General features: G+C 58.0%; 1 protein-coding gene across 10 annotated transcripts in view; it reads right to left on the reverse strand.

Annotated features, from left to right (window-relative positions):
- Nucleotides 1–20,483, reverse strand: part of MACF1 (microtubule actin crosslinking factor 1) — a 146,020-nt gene that overhangs the window by 25,820 nt on the left and 99,717 nt on the right. For all 10 annotated transcript variants that reach the window (XM_055800175.1, XM_055800174.1, XM_055800173.1 and 7 more), the window contains 10 exons: nucleotides 7,662–7,823; nucleotides 7,355–7,525; nucleotides 6,257–6,423; nucleotides 5,293–5,452; nucleotides 4,506–4,832; nucleotides 3,785–3,869; nucleotides 2,644–2,885; nucleotides 2,280–2,486; nucleotides 1,355–1,474; nucleotides 151–258 (listed from right to left, as the gene is read on the reverse strand). In XM_055800175.1, the coding sequence (XP_055656150.1) occupies nucleotides 151–258; nucleotides 1,355–1,474; nucleotides 2,280–2,486; nucleotides 2,644–2,885; nucleotides 3,785–3,869; nucleotides 4,506–4,832; nucleotides 5,293–5,452; nucleotides 6,257–6,423; nucleotides 7,355–7,525; nucleotides 7,662–7,823 (1,749 nt within the window). The remainder of the gene's footprint in view (nucleotides 1–150; nucleotides 259–1,354; nucleotides 1,475–2,279; nucleotides 2,487–2,643; nucleotides 2,886–3,784; nucleotides 3,870–4,505; nucleotides 4,833–5,292; nucleotides 5,453–6,256; nucleotides 6,424–7,354; nucleotides 7,526–7,661; nucleotides 7,824–20,483) is intronic.

A 20,483-nucleotide genomic window follows, 5' to 3' on the forward strand; every position in this document is an offset into this window, starting at 1 on the left:
TAAATGTAAAGAGATTTCTGCTAACACTGGTGGGAATTACTAAAGATGGGGTAATTTTAAACTACTTCAGCCTGTGCAAGAGCTGAGCATTCGCCTCTCCCCCCCTCGCTGCCTCCCCCCCCCCGCAGTGAAGAGCAGAGGGAGGCTCACCTGCAGAACCGCTTTTTGTTCCTCACCACACGTCCCAAAGATCTCATTGCGCTGGCTGAACAGTTCATCCATAGAGTCTTTGTGCCGTATAATGTCGATGGAAAAAGCCTGCAGAAAGGCAACGTCCAAAGAAAAGAAAGAAATCAAGAGCTGAACCGCCCCCCCCCCAACCCCTCCGCAGGACCCTCCTGCCCGCGCCCGCCGTAGCAGAGCTCGGCGCCGCAGAGACCACGCAAAACTCAGCACAGGTGTCCTGCGGTGCACTGAAACTCCGGCTGAAAATGCAGGCGACCGCCTGTTTTTGCCACGACTCACCACACATCAGCCTCGCTCTTTCAAAGGGCTGACAACAGCTCTTCAAATGAGGTAGCGGCCCCTTTCCACACCCAGGGTCCTCACGGGGGCAAAAGCTCTGCCACCCGCTTGTGAGCAAACACGTGAACCCCCCCGAAACGCTGCTTTCCAAAACTGCACCTACCAATAACTTTGCCATTCCCAAGGTCCACGCCATTAACAGTGGGAAGCCAAGCTGAGCTCAATTTAACTCAGTGCTCAACGGTTCAGTCCCCCTCCTTTATAACAATATCCTTTTTTAAAAAAAAATTTATTTGAAAAGCCAGTAAGCCTGTACGCTGGTCTGACTGCCGGGGCTGGTAAGGGAAGAAAAGGGCCGTTTATTTAAAGTGCACGCTCTTTCAGGCATGAGCTCATCTCAAAGATATAAAAAAAAAAACAACCCTGCGTCTCTTTGTTCCACGTCTGGCTGCCGGGAGGGAAACGAGGAGTCCCCCACTGCAAGGAACAATGAGCAAAAAGCAAATGTAAAAGCACCCTCATTAATCAATATATACATTTCTCTAGATCCTTCCTGCTGCCAGCGCCTGCAAGCGCCAGGCAGAGCTTGCTGGCAGGGAAAGCCTTCGGAGGGAGCAGCTCACGAGGGGTCCGGGCAGAGCACCCATCCAGCCCTAAACGCCCATGCGAAGGTTTCGGCTCCTGCAATGGAGAGGAGCCTTTTTCCCTTCAAAGCCCAACGCTTCATTCCTCTAAATCCTCTTTCTGCCTCGTTTTTTTCCTTTTACTTACCAGGGACAAGTGTGGCATCTCTCCCAGTGCTCTGGGCTCAGCGCTCCAGGGCAAAGCCGCTCCCCCAACCCACCAGCCCATCACCCAAACCGCATCCCAGCGCATCCCCACCACGTACCTTCTGCACCTGCAGCTGAGCCGTCGTCTGGTCTTGCTCCAGGCGGATGGGCCCCAGAGCCATCAGCTTCCGCGTGGTCTCCGCCACCCAGGCCAGCTCCGCGTCTGCCGCCTGCTCGTACTGGTACAGGGGGAGAAGAGAGGCGGCACGGGTGAGTGATGGGCAGCAGGGATGGAGCACGTGGCAGGCTGGGGATGGTGGGAGACACGGGGGGACACAGGGGGGAAACACCTCCCTGGGGTGTGTGTGGGGGACACAGGCTTCTGACTCCATGTTCCCCTCCGAGAGGAGCCGCAGCCCCTGTCCCAGGGCTGGTGGCTCCTGTGGCTGCTCTGGGGGCACAGAGCATCGCTGCACCAGAGGTGCTCAGCGCAGCAGGGCACGGCCGAGCAGCCACCTTCCCCTACCCCCCGCCACCCGCAGGGAAAGGGACACGTCTGTTCAACGCTGGCACGTCCAGCTCTGCGGAGCCAGTGCTGCAAGCCAGCGCGAACAGTTATTCACAGCGCTCCACAGCCTCCGCTCCGTTCAGAACAAGCCTTTTTTTCAGAGAACCGTCCGCCTGGAACAAATCCCCGTGTGCTATCGCACAGGGAATGACGTTTTTCCAAGTCTGGAAGTCACCTGTCATCGGTTTTACACCATCTACATCACCCATGCGAGCCAAAGCCGGTGGCAGGATAACGGGGTGCTGCAGCGGAGTTATCCCATCCAAACCACACACAACGGGACGGGTCGGAAGCCGGCCCCGCTGGCACACGCCGTTCGTTTCCCATTCATTTTCCATTCCAAATGGGATTTGGCCCCCGCATCGGGATGTGCTCGCTACCCCCTCCTGCCACCACCACGCTGCCTGCAGAGCCCAGCCGCTCGCTCCCACACTCCCAAGAAAACTCGTCAGCCTCCGGCTGGGTTATTCAATTACCTGCTGAGACCTCTGAATAGCAGCATCGATCTCTTCCACCCTCTGCTTGATGGTGTCGCTGACCAGCTTGTAGCGCTCGTTGGTGTCTGACACCAGTTTATCCAGCCCCTCGCGGGCTCGCCAGGGAACCAGCTCCAGGAGAGCTCGGCTCACCTCATTCACCGTGTCCAGGACAAGCCTGTGCTCCATCACCTCCTTCTTCAGCTCCTGTGGAAGGTACCCATGGACACGTGTCCTTGTCAGCGCTCTGCAGGTGACAGCCCCCTCCAGCTCCTCCCCAGCCTCTCGGGAACAGCCAGCGAATTCCCGGCTGGCTCCCACCCTCACGTACCCGTCCCCCCAGTGCTGCTCCAGCAGCCCCCACCTTTTGCCTTTGCTGGAACCGGGGTATCTGCTCGCCAGCGGGGGACTGTCCCCCGCTGGAAGCCAGCTCATCCTCCACTTTGCTCATCCAGCCGGTGAGCTCCTCGTGCGTGGACTGGAACTTGGTGGCCAGCTGCCGAGCCTGCTCCAGCGTGCGCAGCGCTTTGGAGCTGGCGGCGGTGATGTCCGAATAGCGGGTCTTAATCCCATCCAGCTTCTCCTGGATCAGCAACACCTCCTCCCCTGCGAGACAGCAGCAAGGGGCGAACGATGTGGGGCTGGCGGGGCTGCAGGATGGCTCAAGCAGCCACCTGCCTTGGGACACCCCCCCCCCCCCCAATTTAAATAGCAAATTTCAGTCTTGCTTTTCTTTAGGTCAGTGCAACTTTGCAGCCTGTTTTTACAGGCAGGAAGCTGCTCTCAGACCCTGGAATGGGATGGAAGCACGCTGCAAAGCCTGCCTTTGCCCCAAGCCCCTAAGCCACCACAACCCAGTTCTCAACTAACGTGTCACAGCTCCAAGCAAAAAACTCCAGTTTGCTCTTTACTGCTCTTTCTGAGGACAAGAAACTGCAAGCCAAATTCTTTGTCACCACTCTTCCTGCTACACAGCTCCCACAAGGACAGAGGTCCCTCCATCTGCTCCGAGCAGACCACATCTGAAGGAAATGCATCGCCCCGACCTTTCTTCCCACTCGTAAACATAAACTCACACCCACGTGGCAACAGCAACAACTGCTCAGTATGGGAAAGCAATATTAGGAAAGGTCTGGGTGTATTTTTAACCTCTTTCCATGTGATTTAGCAGCTGGATGCAAGGAAAAAAACCCTCCCTCGCGTTGCAGGGCTGCTCAGCGCTGAGCATCACCACGCCGGCGGTGGGAACTGCCTGCTCATGAAGCTGCGAGGCTGGTGCTTGGGATCAACCCAGTGCTAAGCGGGAGCACTTGTGGCTCGGCATCCAGGTCTGGATGCCAAACAGCTACTTTGGGAGCATCCAAAAGGAAATTAGACCTGAGGGAGAACAGCCTGCCCCAAACAACGTATCCCTGCAGAGTATAGACTTCCCAGGGCAGATCATGTGGAGGATGGGGGGCTTTGCAGAGCCCCCATGCTGAGCAGAGTGTGGTAACCAGTGTTACCTGTGGTTTGCTTCAGCAGAGCTTGCCCGTTTCTAATGGCTTGGTCCACGTTCTTCTTCCTGTTCAAGATTTCCTCATTCAAAGCCTGGAGAGAAAATCGAACTGGGGTTATCCTCCCACAGGCAGCTCCCTGCATCCTGCCGGCCAGAGACGCTAAGGGGAGCAGGAACTGCTCCTACTGAGCATGGGAAGGGAGGACCACGGATCTGATACTTGGCCAGTATTCTGGCTATGGGAATTACTGGGATTTCTGGGACCCGAAGGCTCAAAGCTTACAGCAAACCCATCCCAACCCACTGGATAAGTGTCACCAAAGAACTTGCCCTTGTGTTAGACATAACCTCACTCTTGAAAAGAGCTTGCATGGCCCCTGGGGAGTGGAAGCAGACGGCTTCCTCGGTGGCCAGCCTGGCTTGGAAAACCCACCGGGCTTTTCAAGTTCTCATTCTTGGAAACAGCATCCAGCTTTCTAAAGGCACAGGGTGGCCAAGCTCGCTCAGACATTGTTCACAAAGCAAATGAATCATTTGAAGTTCAAACCAATTTTTGGGGCCACAATTATTGTTTTTAACACATGAAACCTCTTTACGCTCCTCCAAGCCTAGAAGGGAACCAGCAGCGGAACAAGCTTTGCGAAATTAAAATCAGACCAGAAACGAAAATCAAACCAGCTAAATGCAACAAAATAAACAACATAAAGATGGAAGAAAATGGAAAATACCAGCTGGTCGGCATGCTGCTTCTGCAGGACGTCCCGTTTGTAATCCTTTACGGATACCGAGCCGAGCTTGTCCTCGACCTCAGCGAGCCAGTTGAGCACTTCCACCTCCTCCTCCCCAAAGAGCCTGGCGTTAGAGAGCGCCTGATCCAGCAGTGCTGCCTTCCGGCAGCACCGGTCGTGGACCTCACCGTAGCGGGTCTGCAGAGACTCTAACTTCTCTGCCAGCAGCCTCCGCTCAGCGGCACAGCTCAGGGAGGAGAGGGACTGCCCGACACCGACCGCCCGAGACACGTCAGCCGTGTGGCTCTCTATCTCTTCCTCTAGAGCCTGAATGCCGGGAGGATAAAATGGACAACAGAAAGGAAAAAGGCGTGAAAAGATGGATTAAACAAAAAAAAAAAAACACAACACAACAAACCACAAACCAACAAACCGCAACGTAAAAGGGAAACGGAAACAAGGAATGCGACTGAAGGAATGAAGATGTGAAACCCACCTGTGAATGGGCAAAGTGCATCAAAATAAAAGGAATAATTAAAAGAAACGGAAGAACTGCAATGGTTTTTCAATCCAAAGCCAGGTATTTGCTGCGAGGTGCGAAGCCATCAGTTTAATATTTAGCCCCACTGGTGGGTTAGGGTTTGCAGCCTTCTCTGTACATGAAGCAGCCTGGGGAACTCCTGCGATACTTGTCTGTGCCAAAATCCCTCCGGCCATGGCAGAAACGGCCACTGGACCCAATACCAACCACCTCCATCAGCAGCTCCCACGCACGCGCGGGTCCTACCTTGTGCCGACTGATCTGCTGCTGGATTTTGGCCGTCTGGGTACCGATGGGCTCGGAGTTGGCCAGTTTCTTCTCCGTCACCGACAGCCAGTCCGAGACGGGCTCTGTGGTTTCGTGGAACTGCTTTGCCAGGACCAAGATGTCCTCCAGCTGCTTCTGCCTATAGCAAGGAATAAAAGGCTAAGGAGCGGCTCCCCGCCAGAGCCCAGCATGGGAAGCAGCTTGGAGTACTAGGAAGCAGGAACCAAAGCAGCCTCGCTCCAAGCAAGGTCAGACACTGCGTCAGGCAAGCTGCAAACACAAAAATCAATGTGGAGAAACTGCAAAATAAGCTTTTTCCTGCAGCTGTGCCTTTAGGGTCCAGTTGGCGCCCCCAGGGAGGCAGCAAAAAGGCTCCCCTGTTGTGCTGCTTTTCTTATCACTGCATCTCCCAGATCCTCCGATGCGCCCAGCTCGTGGCCAGGCTCTCCGTGTTTCAGAGCTGCCCAGCCCCCCTTCAAAGGCAGCCCAGCACAGGTACACGTCCTAGCTGGACACTCCATCTAGCTGGCAGTGATCTAAAACACTGGGAGGGTCAAATCTGGCCCTCTGAATTGACTTCATAACCTCAACTACTGGTTTACGTAGCAACAAGTAACTCATAAACGACATTCAGGCAGCAGAAAGGTGTCAACAGGATGCTGCCGTTAAAGCTAAACGTTAATGCTTAAAGGAATAAAAATAACATCCATTCTCTGCAGGGAATTTGTTTAATCTGAGCTCTTCCCTGCCATTGTAAAGCACCGCTATCAACTTCAGCTCCCAAACAGGCTTTGATTTCTCATGTTTTCCAGCTGTTTCCAGGATGTATCTGCACAGAAATCTCCACCAGTTTCCCACGTGTTGTAACCCCGAGCTCCAGGGCATCAGGAATGGCCGGACGAGCCGGCCCTGTGTTTTTGGCCATCGGCACAGACCCCCTCACCTGCCGGCTGCCCTGCCCAGCAGCCCTGCCCAGCGGCGCTCCAGGCTCTCCAGCTGACCCACGATCTTCTCCCGGTCCGCCGGCTCGGCCGACTGCGCGATCCTGCCGCCCTCCGCTTGGATCATCTCGACGGTGGCTTTGCGATCGTCCAGCAGTCGCTGGAGCAGCTTTAGCATCGGCAACGAGACGAAGGAGGATAAAAGTTACCAGACTGGATCAGCAGAACCTCTTCTAGCCCTCAGAGAGATGCGACCTCCAATGGTGGCTGAAAACCACCATAAGCGGGGGGCTGGGACCAAAGCCAGCCCAGTGGGACAGCCTCTGCCATCAAAACCAGTTCAAAAAAAATAGAATAATAATATGCTTTAATTTGGTCAGCCTTGAAGTGGTCAGGCAGTCGGACTAGATAGTCACTGTAGGTCCCTTCCAACTAAAATATTCTGTTTTATTCTGTTCTAGAAGAGATTCAAAGCACCCCTGCACCAGACAAGTTTTCAGGGGCTTCCCCATCCCCCCACCCCTCAAACTCCTCAAGTTATTTAACTTTCACTTTAAATAAATTTCCTCTTCAAAGTCTCCGTACGTCGGACCAAGCCTCGGTAAGAATTCATTTCTAAAACCTTTAGCCACAACCACGCTTGAACTTTCATCCGCCTGCTCACGAGGGCAGGCGCCGACCCAGGCTGTTATCTCTGCAAACACTGGCACGCCTCGCCGCAGCTCCTACAGCTTGTACATTCGTGTTGTCCAAATAGCCAAACCGGTACCTATGCCAGCTCGCTCCTGACGCTGCAGAATTACCAGCACAAACAAAACTTAAGGCTGGAAAAACACGGCCGACCAGCAAAACCAGCAGGAAACTTCAAGAGGCAATGGGACGATGAATTAACGCTGGCGATTCAGACGATGGAGATAGCAAGCGTGGGCAAACGAGCTGCCTGTTTATGACGGTAGGATGTGGAGACCCACCGTGAATGAAGCAGGCTTGTGGACATCCCAGCTACGCTTTATCTGCTGCAGCTGGACCCCCCCAAATATTGCCTGGCTGTCCCCAGCTCCCCCTCCCACCGAGCCCATCGTTGCCCTGTGCCCGCTCACCTTCTGCTCCTGGATCTGGGCTTTCACCACCTTGTACTCGGCAGAGGGAGGTTTCTGGTTGGAGATGAGCTCCTCGGTGTCTGCCAGCCAGCTCAGCAACGGCTCCAGGGCGTCCTGAAACTTCCCACAGTGCAGCAGGGCTTCTTGCAGCTGAGCAACTCTTTGGGCCACCTGCATCCCAAAGACAAGCCCATCGCGTGGTCAGGCACCGACGCTGGAGCTCAGCTCCCTGTCGATGACCCCCTTCTCCCAGCAGACCCCAACGGGGCCAAGAGAAACCAGTTAGAGCCCGTCCCCACGCTCTCACCTTCTTGTTGAGGGTGTTCCAGCGGGTGTTGATTTCTTCCATGTCATGCTCCAGCCCTTGGACATCACAGTTTTTCCCGGCGCTTTGGATGAGTCCTTGACCAACTCCATTGACTTGCTGTAGTTTTAGCTGGAGAGGATCCACTTGCTCCTTCTGGAACAGCTGGGGATGGGAAGTGTGGGAGAGAAAAGGTATTTATAACCCGTGAGCTGCTCTTACAGCCCCTCCATCATTCGACAGATCAAACAGGCTTTCTTCTCTAGAGAACACACAGTAGCTACTTGCGCTGATTTTACTAGAGTTGTGTAAGTTTGTCGAAACTCCTCCCTCACCTTGACCCAGTAACACAGATGTCACAGGCATTTGCTTGGAGCACAGCTTGGGGTCCACACGCATCCATCTCTGCTTTTTAAATGGGAAAATCCCTTTTTTCCAAGCACCAGAGTGAGGTGGAGAGAGCAAATGGGGGAAGAAATGAGAGCATTGGCTCTGGTCAGCCATCAGATTGGGAAATAATGCTCCCGGGGAAAAACCCAAAGCAATTCTCACAGTGATGCTATTGAGAACAGAGACCTGACATCACATGAGTTTTGTTAACCACGAAATTACAGACACTGAGAAGCTAGCTGGATTTCGAAAGACAAAGGCAATAGGCAATTAATGTGCTAGTCATTTACCGCACCGCGTATTTGGCATGGTCCTGCCTGGGAATCCTGTGGGGAAAAGCTTTTAAAACCAAAAAAGATTTGATAGGGAAGGGGGAGGAGAGCGAATGAAGCTCCCCATTGTAAAGAGAGGCAGCAGGGAAAATCCTGTTTCCGCAAAGGAGATAAGTGCTCTTTATCAGAGCCGTGGATCTGCTGCAGCCACCCGCTGGCGCGGCCACCCTTGCACGATTGCTCTCCAGCACTTGCCGGGGTGGCTGCAGAGCCCGGTCCCAAGGGATGAGCCTGCTGCTCCCCCGTAGCCAACAGCACAAGCCCCCCAAAAAGGGAGCGGAGCCCTTTATCGCTTGCTCTGGTCCCCTGGGCCACCAGCCCATCCAGAGCACAGGTCACCCCAAGCCAGCACTGGCTGGGAGCGCAGCCCTCGGCCCTGGCACAACGTTTGCTCTTTGGGAAGCGGAGGGGATGGCTGCCAGCCGCCTGCTTTCTCAAGCGTGCCTCGTCCTCACGTGCCCGAGAACGTACGGACATGGACAGGATCGAAAAATTCCCACCGGGATGCAAGATCTCACCGAGCAGAGCAACAGCTCATGGATGGCACAGCTCTCCGGCAATCACTTTTGTCTCCGAAAGAACACAAGGCAGGCAACCCCCCCGGCAAACACATAAAAAACCCCAAACACGCCAAAAAAAAAAAGTTCCCGGCCTGCGCAACAGGGGCTGCTTTGACTTTCTGCATCCTGGTTTTGAAGAAAAAGCGATTTCCTCCCACTGGAGCTCAGCAAGTCAAGGGCAGGGAGGTATCGCTCCGGGACACGAACCCAAGGGTGTGCTGGCAGACACTGTCCAGAGCTGTTTGCTCAGGGAGAATTATACCACGGTTATAGGAAAGAAACGGTGACATGAAATCATCGATTCCCCGGCTGCTTCTCCTGTTACTGTTTATATATGGAGCTGGCTGTTAGAGCAGCCAAACCCACAAAAGGGCCAGGCTGATAAGTCTGGCATGTGGGGCTGGGTCCGAGCCCTCCACACGCTTGGAAAACAAACTCCAGGGCTTTGGAAGAGGACGGGCAGGGAGGGAGCTCTGCTGAAATCCCAGCCATGGCGCCGCGGGTACCTGCGCCGCGTCCATCGGCGCAGCCCAAGCACGTGCTGCTGCACAAGGCTTGGTACAAAGGCAATGACACCAACGGCCGGAGGAGCGAGCGTGTCCAACGCACTTGTTTTTCTTGGCTCGTCAAAGATTGCAGGGATTTAGTTCGCTAACCTCCCCGTGACTCAGCGTGGAAACAAATATTGAACATCTAGCTGGGCAGGGGAAGGTGCAGGGCGAGGTGTCCTGCCTTGGGGAAGGTGCTGGACAGGCATCTTGGCGAGCAGGACATCTGCTCTGTCACACCTCCTCCTCACTCCCAGAAGTACTTCCCAAAGCATTCCCTCTCTTTCTGCTTCCCTCCTCTCCCAGGCAGCTGCGCTCCTTAACCCCACCGCTGCCGAACGCTGAGCCCAGCCCCACGGTGGGAAGAACCAGCGTCATCCCAGTGCAGACACGGAGCTGCCAACACCTCCAACAGCGTTTGAGCAAAGGGAAGATTTATGGGGTTTAACAATCAGAGACGCTGCACCTAAAATGAGGGTCCCATCAGCAGGGACAGGCTGACACCAAAGCAGCGAATTTCAGACCGACAATGGCCAGAACCGATGGCTTTTTCCCTTGCCAAGGTCCACACCAGGTGCCCCAGCCCACACAGACCCCCCCTCCCCATGAAAACATCGCTCCAAGCCCCTCCACATGCACTTCTCAAAAGGGTGCCGCAGCCCAAAGGATGAGTAATTGTTACCAAATCGGGATTTTCGGCGCTGACTAACTTCTGATGTCTCCTTAGTGATATTTCTCCCTAATCCAGATGGCAGTAAATCAGCGCTCGGCTGTGGGAACTCCACCACCGAGGACTCTCTGGGCAAAAACTGCGAGCACGGCACGGCAAAGCAAATCCCCAAAGGGCAGAGAGAATTTGAGCCCCTTCCCGCATCCCGCACGCTTTCGGAGCCTCAGCACCTTATTGCTCACGTAAAACGCTGCAGGAAGCGGTGACTGCACAGGACAGGAATGATTTGCGCTTAATTTGTTTTACAGGATTCTCTCTTCCGACATTATTTTCTGCTGCAAAGACGGGAGCCACCCTGCCAGAACTCAGCCAGGTTTTTCTGAAGTCTGTGATTTGTGTCTGAGTGATCAACACGTACTTTAATAAGCCGAAAAACTTGAAGACAATAGTTCAGGTCATCAAGCAGTGATAAATTTTTACCTCCCCTACTAATAAAAATACACAATTCCCCTCCCACCGAAACTTTTTGCCTGCCAAATCCAAGCTAAACTCAGGAGGGAGAGGGCTGTTTCAAAGCCTGAACCCCCAGATCGTGGCCACGCGTTACCGAGCAGGTTCCCATCTCCCACCCACCCCTCAAGTGCAAAATAAAGCGATTTCTGTGCCTGAAACCCGGTCTGCAAGTGCCTGGGCAACAAATACCTCGTTATCTGGAACGAATCCATCTGGTAGAGCGAGAGGCCCTTCTGCGACGGCAGCGGTGGCGAGGGGTCCCTCCGTGCCCATGGGCACCTCTCCCTCGCCGGGTGCCGGGGAAGGGGCACTGCCGCATCTATGGGGATGGTGGGTGTCCCCCAGCACGGCCCCAGGGCGGGGTTGTGCGGTGGGTGCCACGGCGGAGGGTGCTCCTGGAGGGTGCACATGGAGCTCTGGGATGGCGGGTCCCTCCAGGGTGGGTGGGAAGGTGGAGGGGGGACCCTCCACGCCTGGCAGCATGGAGGCACCATCCCAAGCCGTCACCTCCGCTGCGGGTGTTCTCGCGATGGGGTTATCCTCCAAAGCCAGCGCTTCGGTGGATAGGTGCTCCAGGATGGGCGGCACAATCGAGTTGGCAAAGTCATCTGTATCCCCCAAGGCTGCTACTGGCCCCCCTGCTGCCAGTGGCACAGGGCCAGCGCAGAGATCCCCGACGCCGGAGACGAGGGGGTCGGCTGCTTGTGGTGGCACAGTGGCAACAGGCACGTCAGCAAATGGTGGTGGGGCATCCAGAAGCTCTTCCACTGCCAAGGGCATGGCAGCGGTGGTGGCATCTGGAGGTGGGTGCTCAACACACAGTTCCTCAGCATCCATGGTAGGATCCCCAGCGGCTGGTGGTACCTCCTGAGCCTGGGGCTCAGGGACAGCCATGTCTCCTGGTGTTGGTAGGTCGGTTGGAGCAGATAGCCCCCCAACATCCCATGGGATGGCATCGGGAGCAGACTGCCCCGCAATGGGCAACATGCCAGGAAGCTCTTCTGGGGCGACTGGGCTGGCAACACGTTGGACCTCCTCACCCAGCACCACGGTACAGCACCACGCCGTTGGCTGGTCCTCCCAGGCACAGGCAAACAGCAAGTCCAGGTCTCCCGGCTGCAGGATGGCTGCCGATGCCTCCCCGTGCATGACAGCCACCTCCATGGGGGACCCCTCGGTGTGGGCAGCCCCTTCGAGAGCCAGGCCCTGGCCTGGGGGAACCATTCCCCATGGGGGGGCCTCAACAGGTGCCGGGGATGTCACTGGAGCCTCGTAGCCTGGCTCTGATGCAGAGCCAGCATGGAAAGGTGGCAAAGAACCATGGCAAGCATCCCCACTTTCTGCCGGATGAATCTGGCCCTCAACTCCATCACCCTCTGTTCCCAAATCTGTGGCTTCATCCTCAGAAGCCAGTTCTGGGACATCCCAGTTGGTGAGCGCAGTCCTCCCGGGCAGAAGATGACAGCTCCCAAAAGGACCTGTCCCCTCAATGCTGGCCTCGTGCTGAGGGGAAGACCCCAGCTCCTCTGCCACTGTGTCGGAAGCTGGGGGCTGGCGGGGGGACAGCCCAGCCGGGGACGCTTGGCTGGGACACGTCTCCTCGGGAAGCTGCGATGCTTCACCACCAGGAACCAGCAAGTCTGGGTTATCTTCACCCCACCCCACCTGAGCGTCGTCGTCACCAGCTCCCTCCAAGCCAGAAGCTGGCCACGCGCCTGTCTCAGGAGATGGCATCCAACCAGCCACCAGCACTGCCACTGCGCAACCGTCCACGAGCTCCAGGTCCACCAGTGGGTCAGGTTCATCCTCCTCCACTGGTGCCGGCGAGCACTGCCGGAGGGAGCCTGGCCCTGCAGTGGCCACAGGGCTGGGTGATGCCCCTCCGTCCGAGTCGGTCGGGGTGACAGCTGAGGTGTCCCTTTCTGAGAAGGGCTCTGTCGCCGGCTCCAGTGTGCTCAGCACCTGCGAGCTGCAGGTGACATCAAAGTCCTCCAGGTCCGACACGACAGCAGAGTCTGAAGCGCTGATGTCCAATGGGGCCCCACGCTGACACGCTTCGACTGCAGCCCCGGCCAGTTTGGCTGAATCTGGGTCCAACCCCTCCGAGTCCACTGGGGACACCTGAACCTCCAGGCAGCTGGGGACAGCCCCATCGCCCTCGTCCTCGTTCAGGCACTGCTCTTCCAGCTCCAGGAACATCTGTACAGAGTCTGTGTCGGACAACTCGGGGCCTGCGGGGCTGGCCGAGCGCTCCGAACCCGGAGCAAAGTCCTCAGCCTCGCACTGCACCGCCGCATCCTCGGTACAGCACGCGCTGCCGGCCCCCCCCGGGGACCCACAGGACCGGGAAGTCCCTGGGTTGGGGGCAGAGCCGTCCGCTGGAACAGCGAATTGTTCCCTTTCTTCAGAAATATCTGCCAAGCAACAGCTCTTCTTCTCCTCTGCCACCAGCACAGCCTTTCCTCTCTCTGACAGCGTCGCCTCCTCCCACTCCTCCATCATCACCCAGCGCTCGTCCTCCTCAAATCTCAGCTCAGACTCCGTTTTCTCCCTGAGATTGGAGGTGATGAGAATATCCAGTCCCGCATCCAGCAGCTCTTCGCTAAGGCACGGAGAGAGGTTGACGTTCTCCACTGTACAGTCCGACTCGGAGGCCTCCAGGGTCTCCTGGTGCCCATCGCTGAGGCTTCCCTTGATGAAATTTTTCCTGGCTCGTGGCCAGGTGGCACTAGGAAGCCGGCGTGCCCTAGCCGGGTCCCCAACACAACCGCGGCCATCACCAGCGTTCAGCAGGGTCTGGCGCTCATCCCGGGGACCGCCATAGCCATCTGCACCGAACTGCTTGGCCGTCAGAGCCTCTGCCGTGCCGGATGACTTGGAGACGTGCTCCAAGGTGAGAGACTCGGACATGGGCTCACCGTGGTTGGGCTGGCCCGGGTGCTCGGTCAGCATGGCGCTCGACTCCCGCTTATCCCGCAGGGAAGGGTTGGAGGCGCCCGCTTCTGACACCTCGCTCAGCGAAGCCCCCATCCTTTCTGCAAATTCGGTGAAGTTTGGCGGCATGAAGGATTTCCATGACCGCCGGTTGACGTTCTCCTTCCTCTCGGGGTTCGGTCGTCTCCTTGGGGGAGCTGGTGCTGGCTTGGAGACGTCGCTGCTGAGCTTCAGCGCGTCGAAGATGACTCGCTCGTCCAACTTCTTCGCTTCTGGCGCCCTGGACTCGAAGACGTTGGCAGCTCCGAGAGTCCCATTGCTGGATATGGTGCTGCTGTCCCCCTTGCCGAGGGTGCTCTTGGAAAGCTGGTTGAGCTTCGATCCCTGATCGATTTGCTCGTTAATTCTCATCGTGTCGTATATCGACCTCTGGGGCACGTAGCAATCCTCTATATAACCATCTTCCTCCTCGCCCTTCCCCAGGCAAGTGCGGTTCTGCCGTAAACAGTCTGGCCGGCTCAGTGGTTTGCCCATGCTCTCGTCCTCACGGGTGACAAAACCACCCCGGCAACTTTTCGCCCGCCACCGCAGGAAGCATCACACTGCCAGCAGGTCCCCAACCCACCAGTGGCAGCCCCTGATCCCAAAGCAGCCACGCTACGGGGACGGGAGGACACACTGGCAGCACCACGCCAGCTCAGCAGCCCACCCGGCGGTCCCGAGCAGCGCAACGACGCATCTCATCCCCCCGACTCCCCTACAAAAAAGCCATCCATCAGCAGAAACCATCCGACAGCTTCCAGAAAATATTCCCAATGGCCGTTTGCGACAGAAAAAAAAACCAAACAAAAACCAAGCCAAAGAGTTTGAAGCTCTGAAATTATCCCGTCCGTCCTTCTTTAGTAACAAAGGCACTGCTTGTCCTGGCCGCTCACGTCTCGCAGCCCGAGCGACGAGCGGCTCGGCGCATTTTGAATCCCGTGGAAGTCCAGCTGGTCCGAATTAGCCTCTCCCCCCGACTCTCGTGTTTTCATTTGAACTGAGCTTGTCAGCGGATATTCGGACAAGTTTAAACACAGGAAGTTCTTCATTCAGGGCAAACTCGGAGGTTTCCTGTCTCAAAAACATGATGGCATTGTTGTTGCCGTCATCCCGCCGTGATGCTCGGGGACACCGAAACCCCAAAATCCAGCCGGTGGTGGCAGCGGTGGGGGTACGCGGAGCTGTCCGGAAGGCTGCTGGGGCTGGAGTGTTTTTTTTTTTTTCTTCTTTTTTTCTTTTTTCTCTTTCTCCCCAGGAAAAAAAAAAAAAAAAAGGCTGGAAAACGCATCCAAAAATGGTAAGGGGATGGAGCGGCACGGAATCCCCCGAGTTGCCGGGAGCTGGCGGGGAGCAGCCGCGGCCGGAGGCGGCTCCTGCTGCTGCTGCTGCTGCTGCTGCTGCCGCTTCCTCCTCCTCCTCCTCCTCCTCCTCCCGGCCCCTCTCGCATCAACTTTCCCGGCGGCCGGCGGCGGGCTGCGGCGGCTCCGCGCCCCCGGGCGGCCCGGCCATGCTGCGGGGGGGGGTCGGCGGGGGCCGGTTCCCGCGGCGGAGGGGGTGGGGGGCGGCGGAACGGGGAGGGGGGACACAGAGCGAGCAGGGCCGCCCTCCCCTTCCCCTTCCCCGCCGCTCTCGCCCCTTTTGTGCGCGGCTCAGCGGCCGGCCCGGGGGCGGGGGGCTCCGCGCCGCCCCCGCGGGCAGCCCCCGGCCGGCCCGGCGGGATGCATGGTGCGCCCGGGCTGCCGCCGCCGCCTTCCTCCTCCTCCTCCTCCTCGCCGCCCGCCGCTCGCCTCTCCTTCCCGCCGGCCGAACAAAAGGCCGAGCCGCGCAGGCCGCCGCACGCCCCGGCCCCGCCGCCGCCGCCAGCACCGGGCTCCCGCGGCGCGGCCAGCCCCGGCGGAGGGCGGGGGCGGGCGGGGGGCGGCACCGCGGGGCGGGGCGGGCGGCGGGACCGGCCCCCTCCCGGGCGCTGCGGCCGCGGCCGCCGCCCCCCCCCCGCAGCCCCCCCGAGCGGCCCCGGGAAGGGGGCACCGGAGCCCGAGCCGGCGGGGGTTCGGGGGGGGGGGTCTCCGCGGGCAGCGGCGGCCCCGGGCTGGCCCCTTCCCCCCCCCGCCGGGGCTGGCCCCTCCTCCGGGGGGAGGCGGCAGCCCCCGACAAAGAGCAGCAACGCCCTGGCTCGGTGGCGGCGGCGGCCCGGGCTCCCCCCGCCACCGGCCCCGCTCCCCCGGCCCTTTGTCCGCCCCCCGCCCGGCCTGGCCCCCCCGCCCCGTTTAAAGGCGCTTCCCACCCCAGCGCCGCACTGGGGGGGTAGGACCCGGCGCCCACCCCGTTCCCCCTCACCCCCACCCCTGCACAAAGAACCGACTTCTTAAAATCACCCAAACCCCCACCCACCCACCCCCCGAAGTACCATTTTTCCCTTCGCCGATGCCGCACGGCTCTGCCGGCACCACCAACCCCCCCGCGCCGCCTCCTCAGCCTTAAAAAACTAATTTTTACAGCCTCAGCTCTGGGTCAGCATCATGCTCCCCCCATCCCCATCCCCTTCACCCCCCCACCCCCACCCCACACCCCCCCGGCCCTTAGCTTGAAGGGATGGGGCACCAAAGCTGTGGGGCTGGGAGAGGGAGGCATCCCAGCCTGATTCACGGCTGCCAAGGGATGCTGAGGGAAGTCACAGACTTGGGAGGAAAAAAAAAAAAACCAGGAGGGCTGGAAACAGCCTCCACGCATCTCCAGGCAACAACCCGCCCCACCAGCCAGCCGGCCTGCGCCTTCGGGGATGAATTATCGCATCGGGATAAAAATATAAGAAGCCAGGCAGGTGCTCCGATCCATAAAAGCCTGCGCCTCGATAGTGCTGACGGGGGGAGGCTGTGACCTCCGCTTGTGCCTTGTCATGCCACAGCTCCACCAACCCCGTCCCACCCGGCCGTGGTCCAGCCGAAAGGTTGGAGACATAGGAAAGATGGAAAACCTGATTTTTTGGGGGGATGCACTGCAGGTGCTCACTGTCTCTGCAAACACTGGGGCTTGGCCAAGGTCATGGCACGGCTGAGGCGGGAGCCCACCTTCCCCGTCCCCAAGCCCTCGGACCCTTCATCACCGTGTGCCAGTGGCACAGGCAGCAGCTCCAGCCCTGTCTTCTCCAAGGGACTTTTCCTTTCAGAGAATTCGGACGGGATGTTTCGTGGAAGGGGGAAGGTTTGGGCTATGGAGGCCGAACGCCCGTTAAACCACCCGAAGCGCTCAGTGGGGCCGGTTGCACACCGGGAAATCTCTGGAAACCCCTTTTCTAAGTTCCATCATTAAACACAAGCAAGGAAAAGAGTGGGGGGTGGGGGAGGGCATGGAGACCTGGCAGGGGGTGTGAGCAGCCCATCTGCAGCCCCCCACCGCGGGAGGGGGAGCCCCTCTGCCCATCCGCCCCGCAGACGGACAGCCAGGGCTGGCCAACACTGCAAGAGTGTCCCAAAGCCCAGATTTTTAGACTTGGCAGGGGACACACCAGCTCTCGGTCCCTGTTACGAATCCAGTGCAGCTGAAACAACACGAGAAGGATGGCCTCGCCGTGCCAGCGCTCCGGCAAAGCCGCCCCCGGTTTCCCCGCTACCACCTTGGCCGGGAGCTGGCGGAGCAGCAGCAGGACCGTTACCGCTCCGGGGCCCCTCCGTGAGGAATCCCAGGCATCCGGGCTGGGGCGCGGAGGCTTTTTTGTTCCACTGAGAAGAAGGAACGATCTCGACGTGGAGCTGCCGTTTTCACAGCCAGAAATTCTTTTCCCATTTCCTCACCGAGTCACGTGCCAGAAGCAAGCCAAGTCTTCCTCCAACACATCCCCCCTGTCTCTAACACCATTAGGGAAATATTCGGCGAGTACTAAAGCCAATTAAAAACCTGCTGTGCCTGGCCTGAAGATCCCAGCTGGAGCCCCTGCAAGGTTCCCCAATTCATGGCTTGACGACACCAAGTGCCACCCCAGCGATGGGGACAGAAGCCAAAGGGTGCTGGGAATTGCAGCTGTGGGGCTTTACTCGAGCTTTGCGTTGGCATGAGGGAAGGATGGGGCAGGACACGAAGGTCCCATCTCAGTTTCTGTCCTTTTGGGTGTCTCGGAGCGGCTCCGGCATGCAAAGCTCTGCCAGCACCAAGCACCAGGACTGAAATAAAGGGCTGACGGAGCTTTGGAGCTGCAGCCCCCAGCTCAGGAGAGCGCATCTGCTCACCTCACGGCTCACGGACCCGTGGCGTGGTGGCGGTGGGCAGAACGGACCAGCAGGACCCCTCAGCTGGCTTTTGTTCAGCCACCAAACCTCCTCTCACCTGCCCCGTTACCGGTACGTCTTGACCAAACCCAAGTTGGGGTTCACTTGGGTGCACAAGGCTGTGGGTGACACACCTGGGCGCTAGGATGCTCGTGCTCCAGCAGCCAGCCCACCCTGGGGAGGGGACCTAACAGCTCTGCCCAGGGCTGTCACCCAGCCCAGCCCCACTCACGCCCCAAAGCCACCCCACAGCCATGTCCTGCAGATAAAGACCCTCAGCCAAAACCCACCCAGAGGTTTTCCCAGCCTTGCTCCAAGTAGGAGCACCCCCATTTGTCTCCCAGACCTGCAGGTTTCAAGCTTCCCTGATATGGCCACTGGCCCCTGAGCGTGGGGACGCGTGCCTTCCCCATCACGGGGTGATGTCACCCTGTTTACGACTGCATTACATCCTGCCCGCCGCTGCCGCCACTGTTTACATGGGAAAGCAGTGTTTGGAAACCAATATATTTTTAGCTTTCTTTTAACGCATCTCAGCAGCTGGAAATGAGGGACCGGTGTTATGTGGCAAGCAAGAGAGCCCAGAGATGGCTCAAGATCTCCAACAGACGCGTCACTAACGAGCCCAGGCTACAACCAAGGGCCTTCTTCACCCTCAGAGGTTCTTTAATCTTCACCTTGGTGCTCTCCCACCCTGGGCAGCGCGGCACCCACTCGCCCAGTGGTGGATGGGCGGAGAGCTCCTGCCTTTGCACCACGAGCTCTGTCCCTATAGGTCTTACTGACCATGTCCCCCATGTCTGACTATGTGTCCCCATGTCTGACTCCATGCGGGTCACCGTGTCCCCATGTCTGACTCCATGTGGGTCACCATGTCCCCATACCCGACTCCATATGGGTCACCGTGTCCCCTATGTCCAACTCCATGAGGGTCACTGAGCCGGCGGTGGCAGGAGGGACCGCTGGACAGGGACACAGTGCCATGTCCCAGCATGGCAGAGGGATGAACCCTGAGTTGCCCCGGCCCAAGGGAGGGCCTCGGGATGGGTCTAGCCTCCCTCAGACACTGCAATAAAAAGCACAAAGCTGAATCATGCACACCCAAAATCTGCCTTGGAAACTGCTTCTTCGTTTTTGCTGGGATTCTTACCAGAGGATTCATGTATTTTAAAGCCTTTTGCTTCATCTGTCAGAAGGACAGAGGGACTTTATCCCCCTTTGCATGCCAGTGCTCTCCTCCTTAAACTTGCACCTTTTGCCAAATCCTTGCGATTTCATTTCGGCACCACGTGGGCCAGCCCCGAGCTCCCAGGCTAATCCCATCCCACTGTGCTGGGCTGGGTGCTCCCTTATCCTCTCAGCTTATAGCTGACTTCAAATGTCATTTGACGATTCCAAGTCAGGCCTCTGCCACCCTGCCATCCCCCTCTTCAAAGGCTACGGCTGTTCGTGATGCGGGGAGCCCACCCGCCTTTCAAGCGGCGATTAGTAACCTGTAGCCCATTAATTCGGGACTCTCCTCCGCAGCGCTGTGGGAGGAAGCCTCGGCTGGCTCCGTGGGGGTGTCTACCTCCGCTGAAAAAGTTTTAGAAAGAGGTTAAAAAAAAACACCTCCTGGAGAAACGTTCTGCAGTTTGGATGTACAAGATGCAGCAAGCACTGTATTTTTAAATTTATTTTATTTTTTCCAAAGGTGCAGGAGCTGCGCCGTAGCGCTTTCCCTGCAAGGCAGCTAATAGAGATGTTGGTAAAAATAATTCTGAATGAAGCTGGGAGCCCACGTGTTACAGCAGCGCTCAGGCACAGCCCCGCACCGTGGCGTTCAGCACTTGATCACTGCGGAGCCTGGGGCTCCCCAGGGACCCCATCTGTGTGCACAGAGCACCCCAAAACAGCCCAGCAGTGATCTGAGCCGGGACTGCGAGCCAAGGGTAGAGCCACTTGCCAGGGTCTCCGTGGCCGGGAGCTCAGCTGGGCACGGCAGCTGCCACCTGCTGAAATGCCCGGTTTCGCCCTCAGCTGCCCAGTTTTCCTGCAAATTCCCCTCCGCAGCTTTGCTCCAGTGCTGCACGAGGGTGATGAAGCACCCTGGGCTCTCCGGCCACCCCTCTCCATGCTGCCAGTGACCCAGCACCCACAGGCAGGGTGCTGCCACCCCAACTGCCCACGCCGGGGTGTGGAAAACTGTGGAAGCTGCTCCTCACCCAGTGGCAGAGTAATTGGGGACAGCAGGGAGAGCTGAGGGATGGGGTGATTAATAAACTGCTCCGGAGGCTCTTTAGGAAGTGAGGTAAGTGCATTATTATCCAGAGAATCCTCTGGATGGGAGACATTTTAAACCACTCCTTCGGCAGAAGAATTGGCAATTGTTCCTGGAGCGCTGCGGTGACTAATCCAAGCCTGAGCTCTCCCCCGGAGAAGCCCCCGTCTGCTCCAGACCCAGCGGCCACAGACACTCCCTTCCCCGGTGGAGCATCCACCCGCTTGGATGCTGTGGGTGATGGGAAAGCCCTGCGTTCGCTCCGCCACGTGCTTCCCCATGGATCCCCCCCGCCATGGCCAGGTCCCACCAGG

This window comes from Falco peregrinus, chromosome 3 (genome assembly GCF_023634155.1).
Source record: "Falco peregrinus isolate bFalPer1 chromosome 3, bFalPer1.pri, whole genome shotgun sequence".
Taxonomy (NCBI): domain Eukaryota; kingdom Metazoa; phylum Chordata; class Aves; order Falconiformes; family Falconidae; genus Falco; species Falco peregrinus.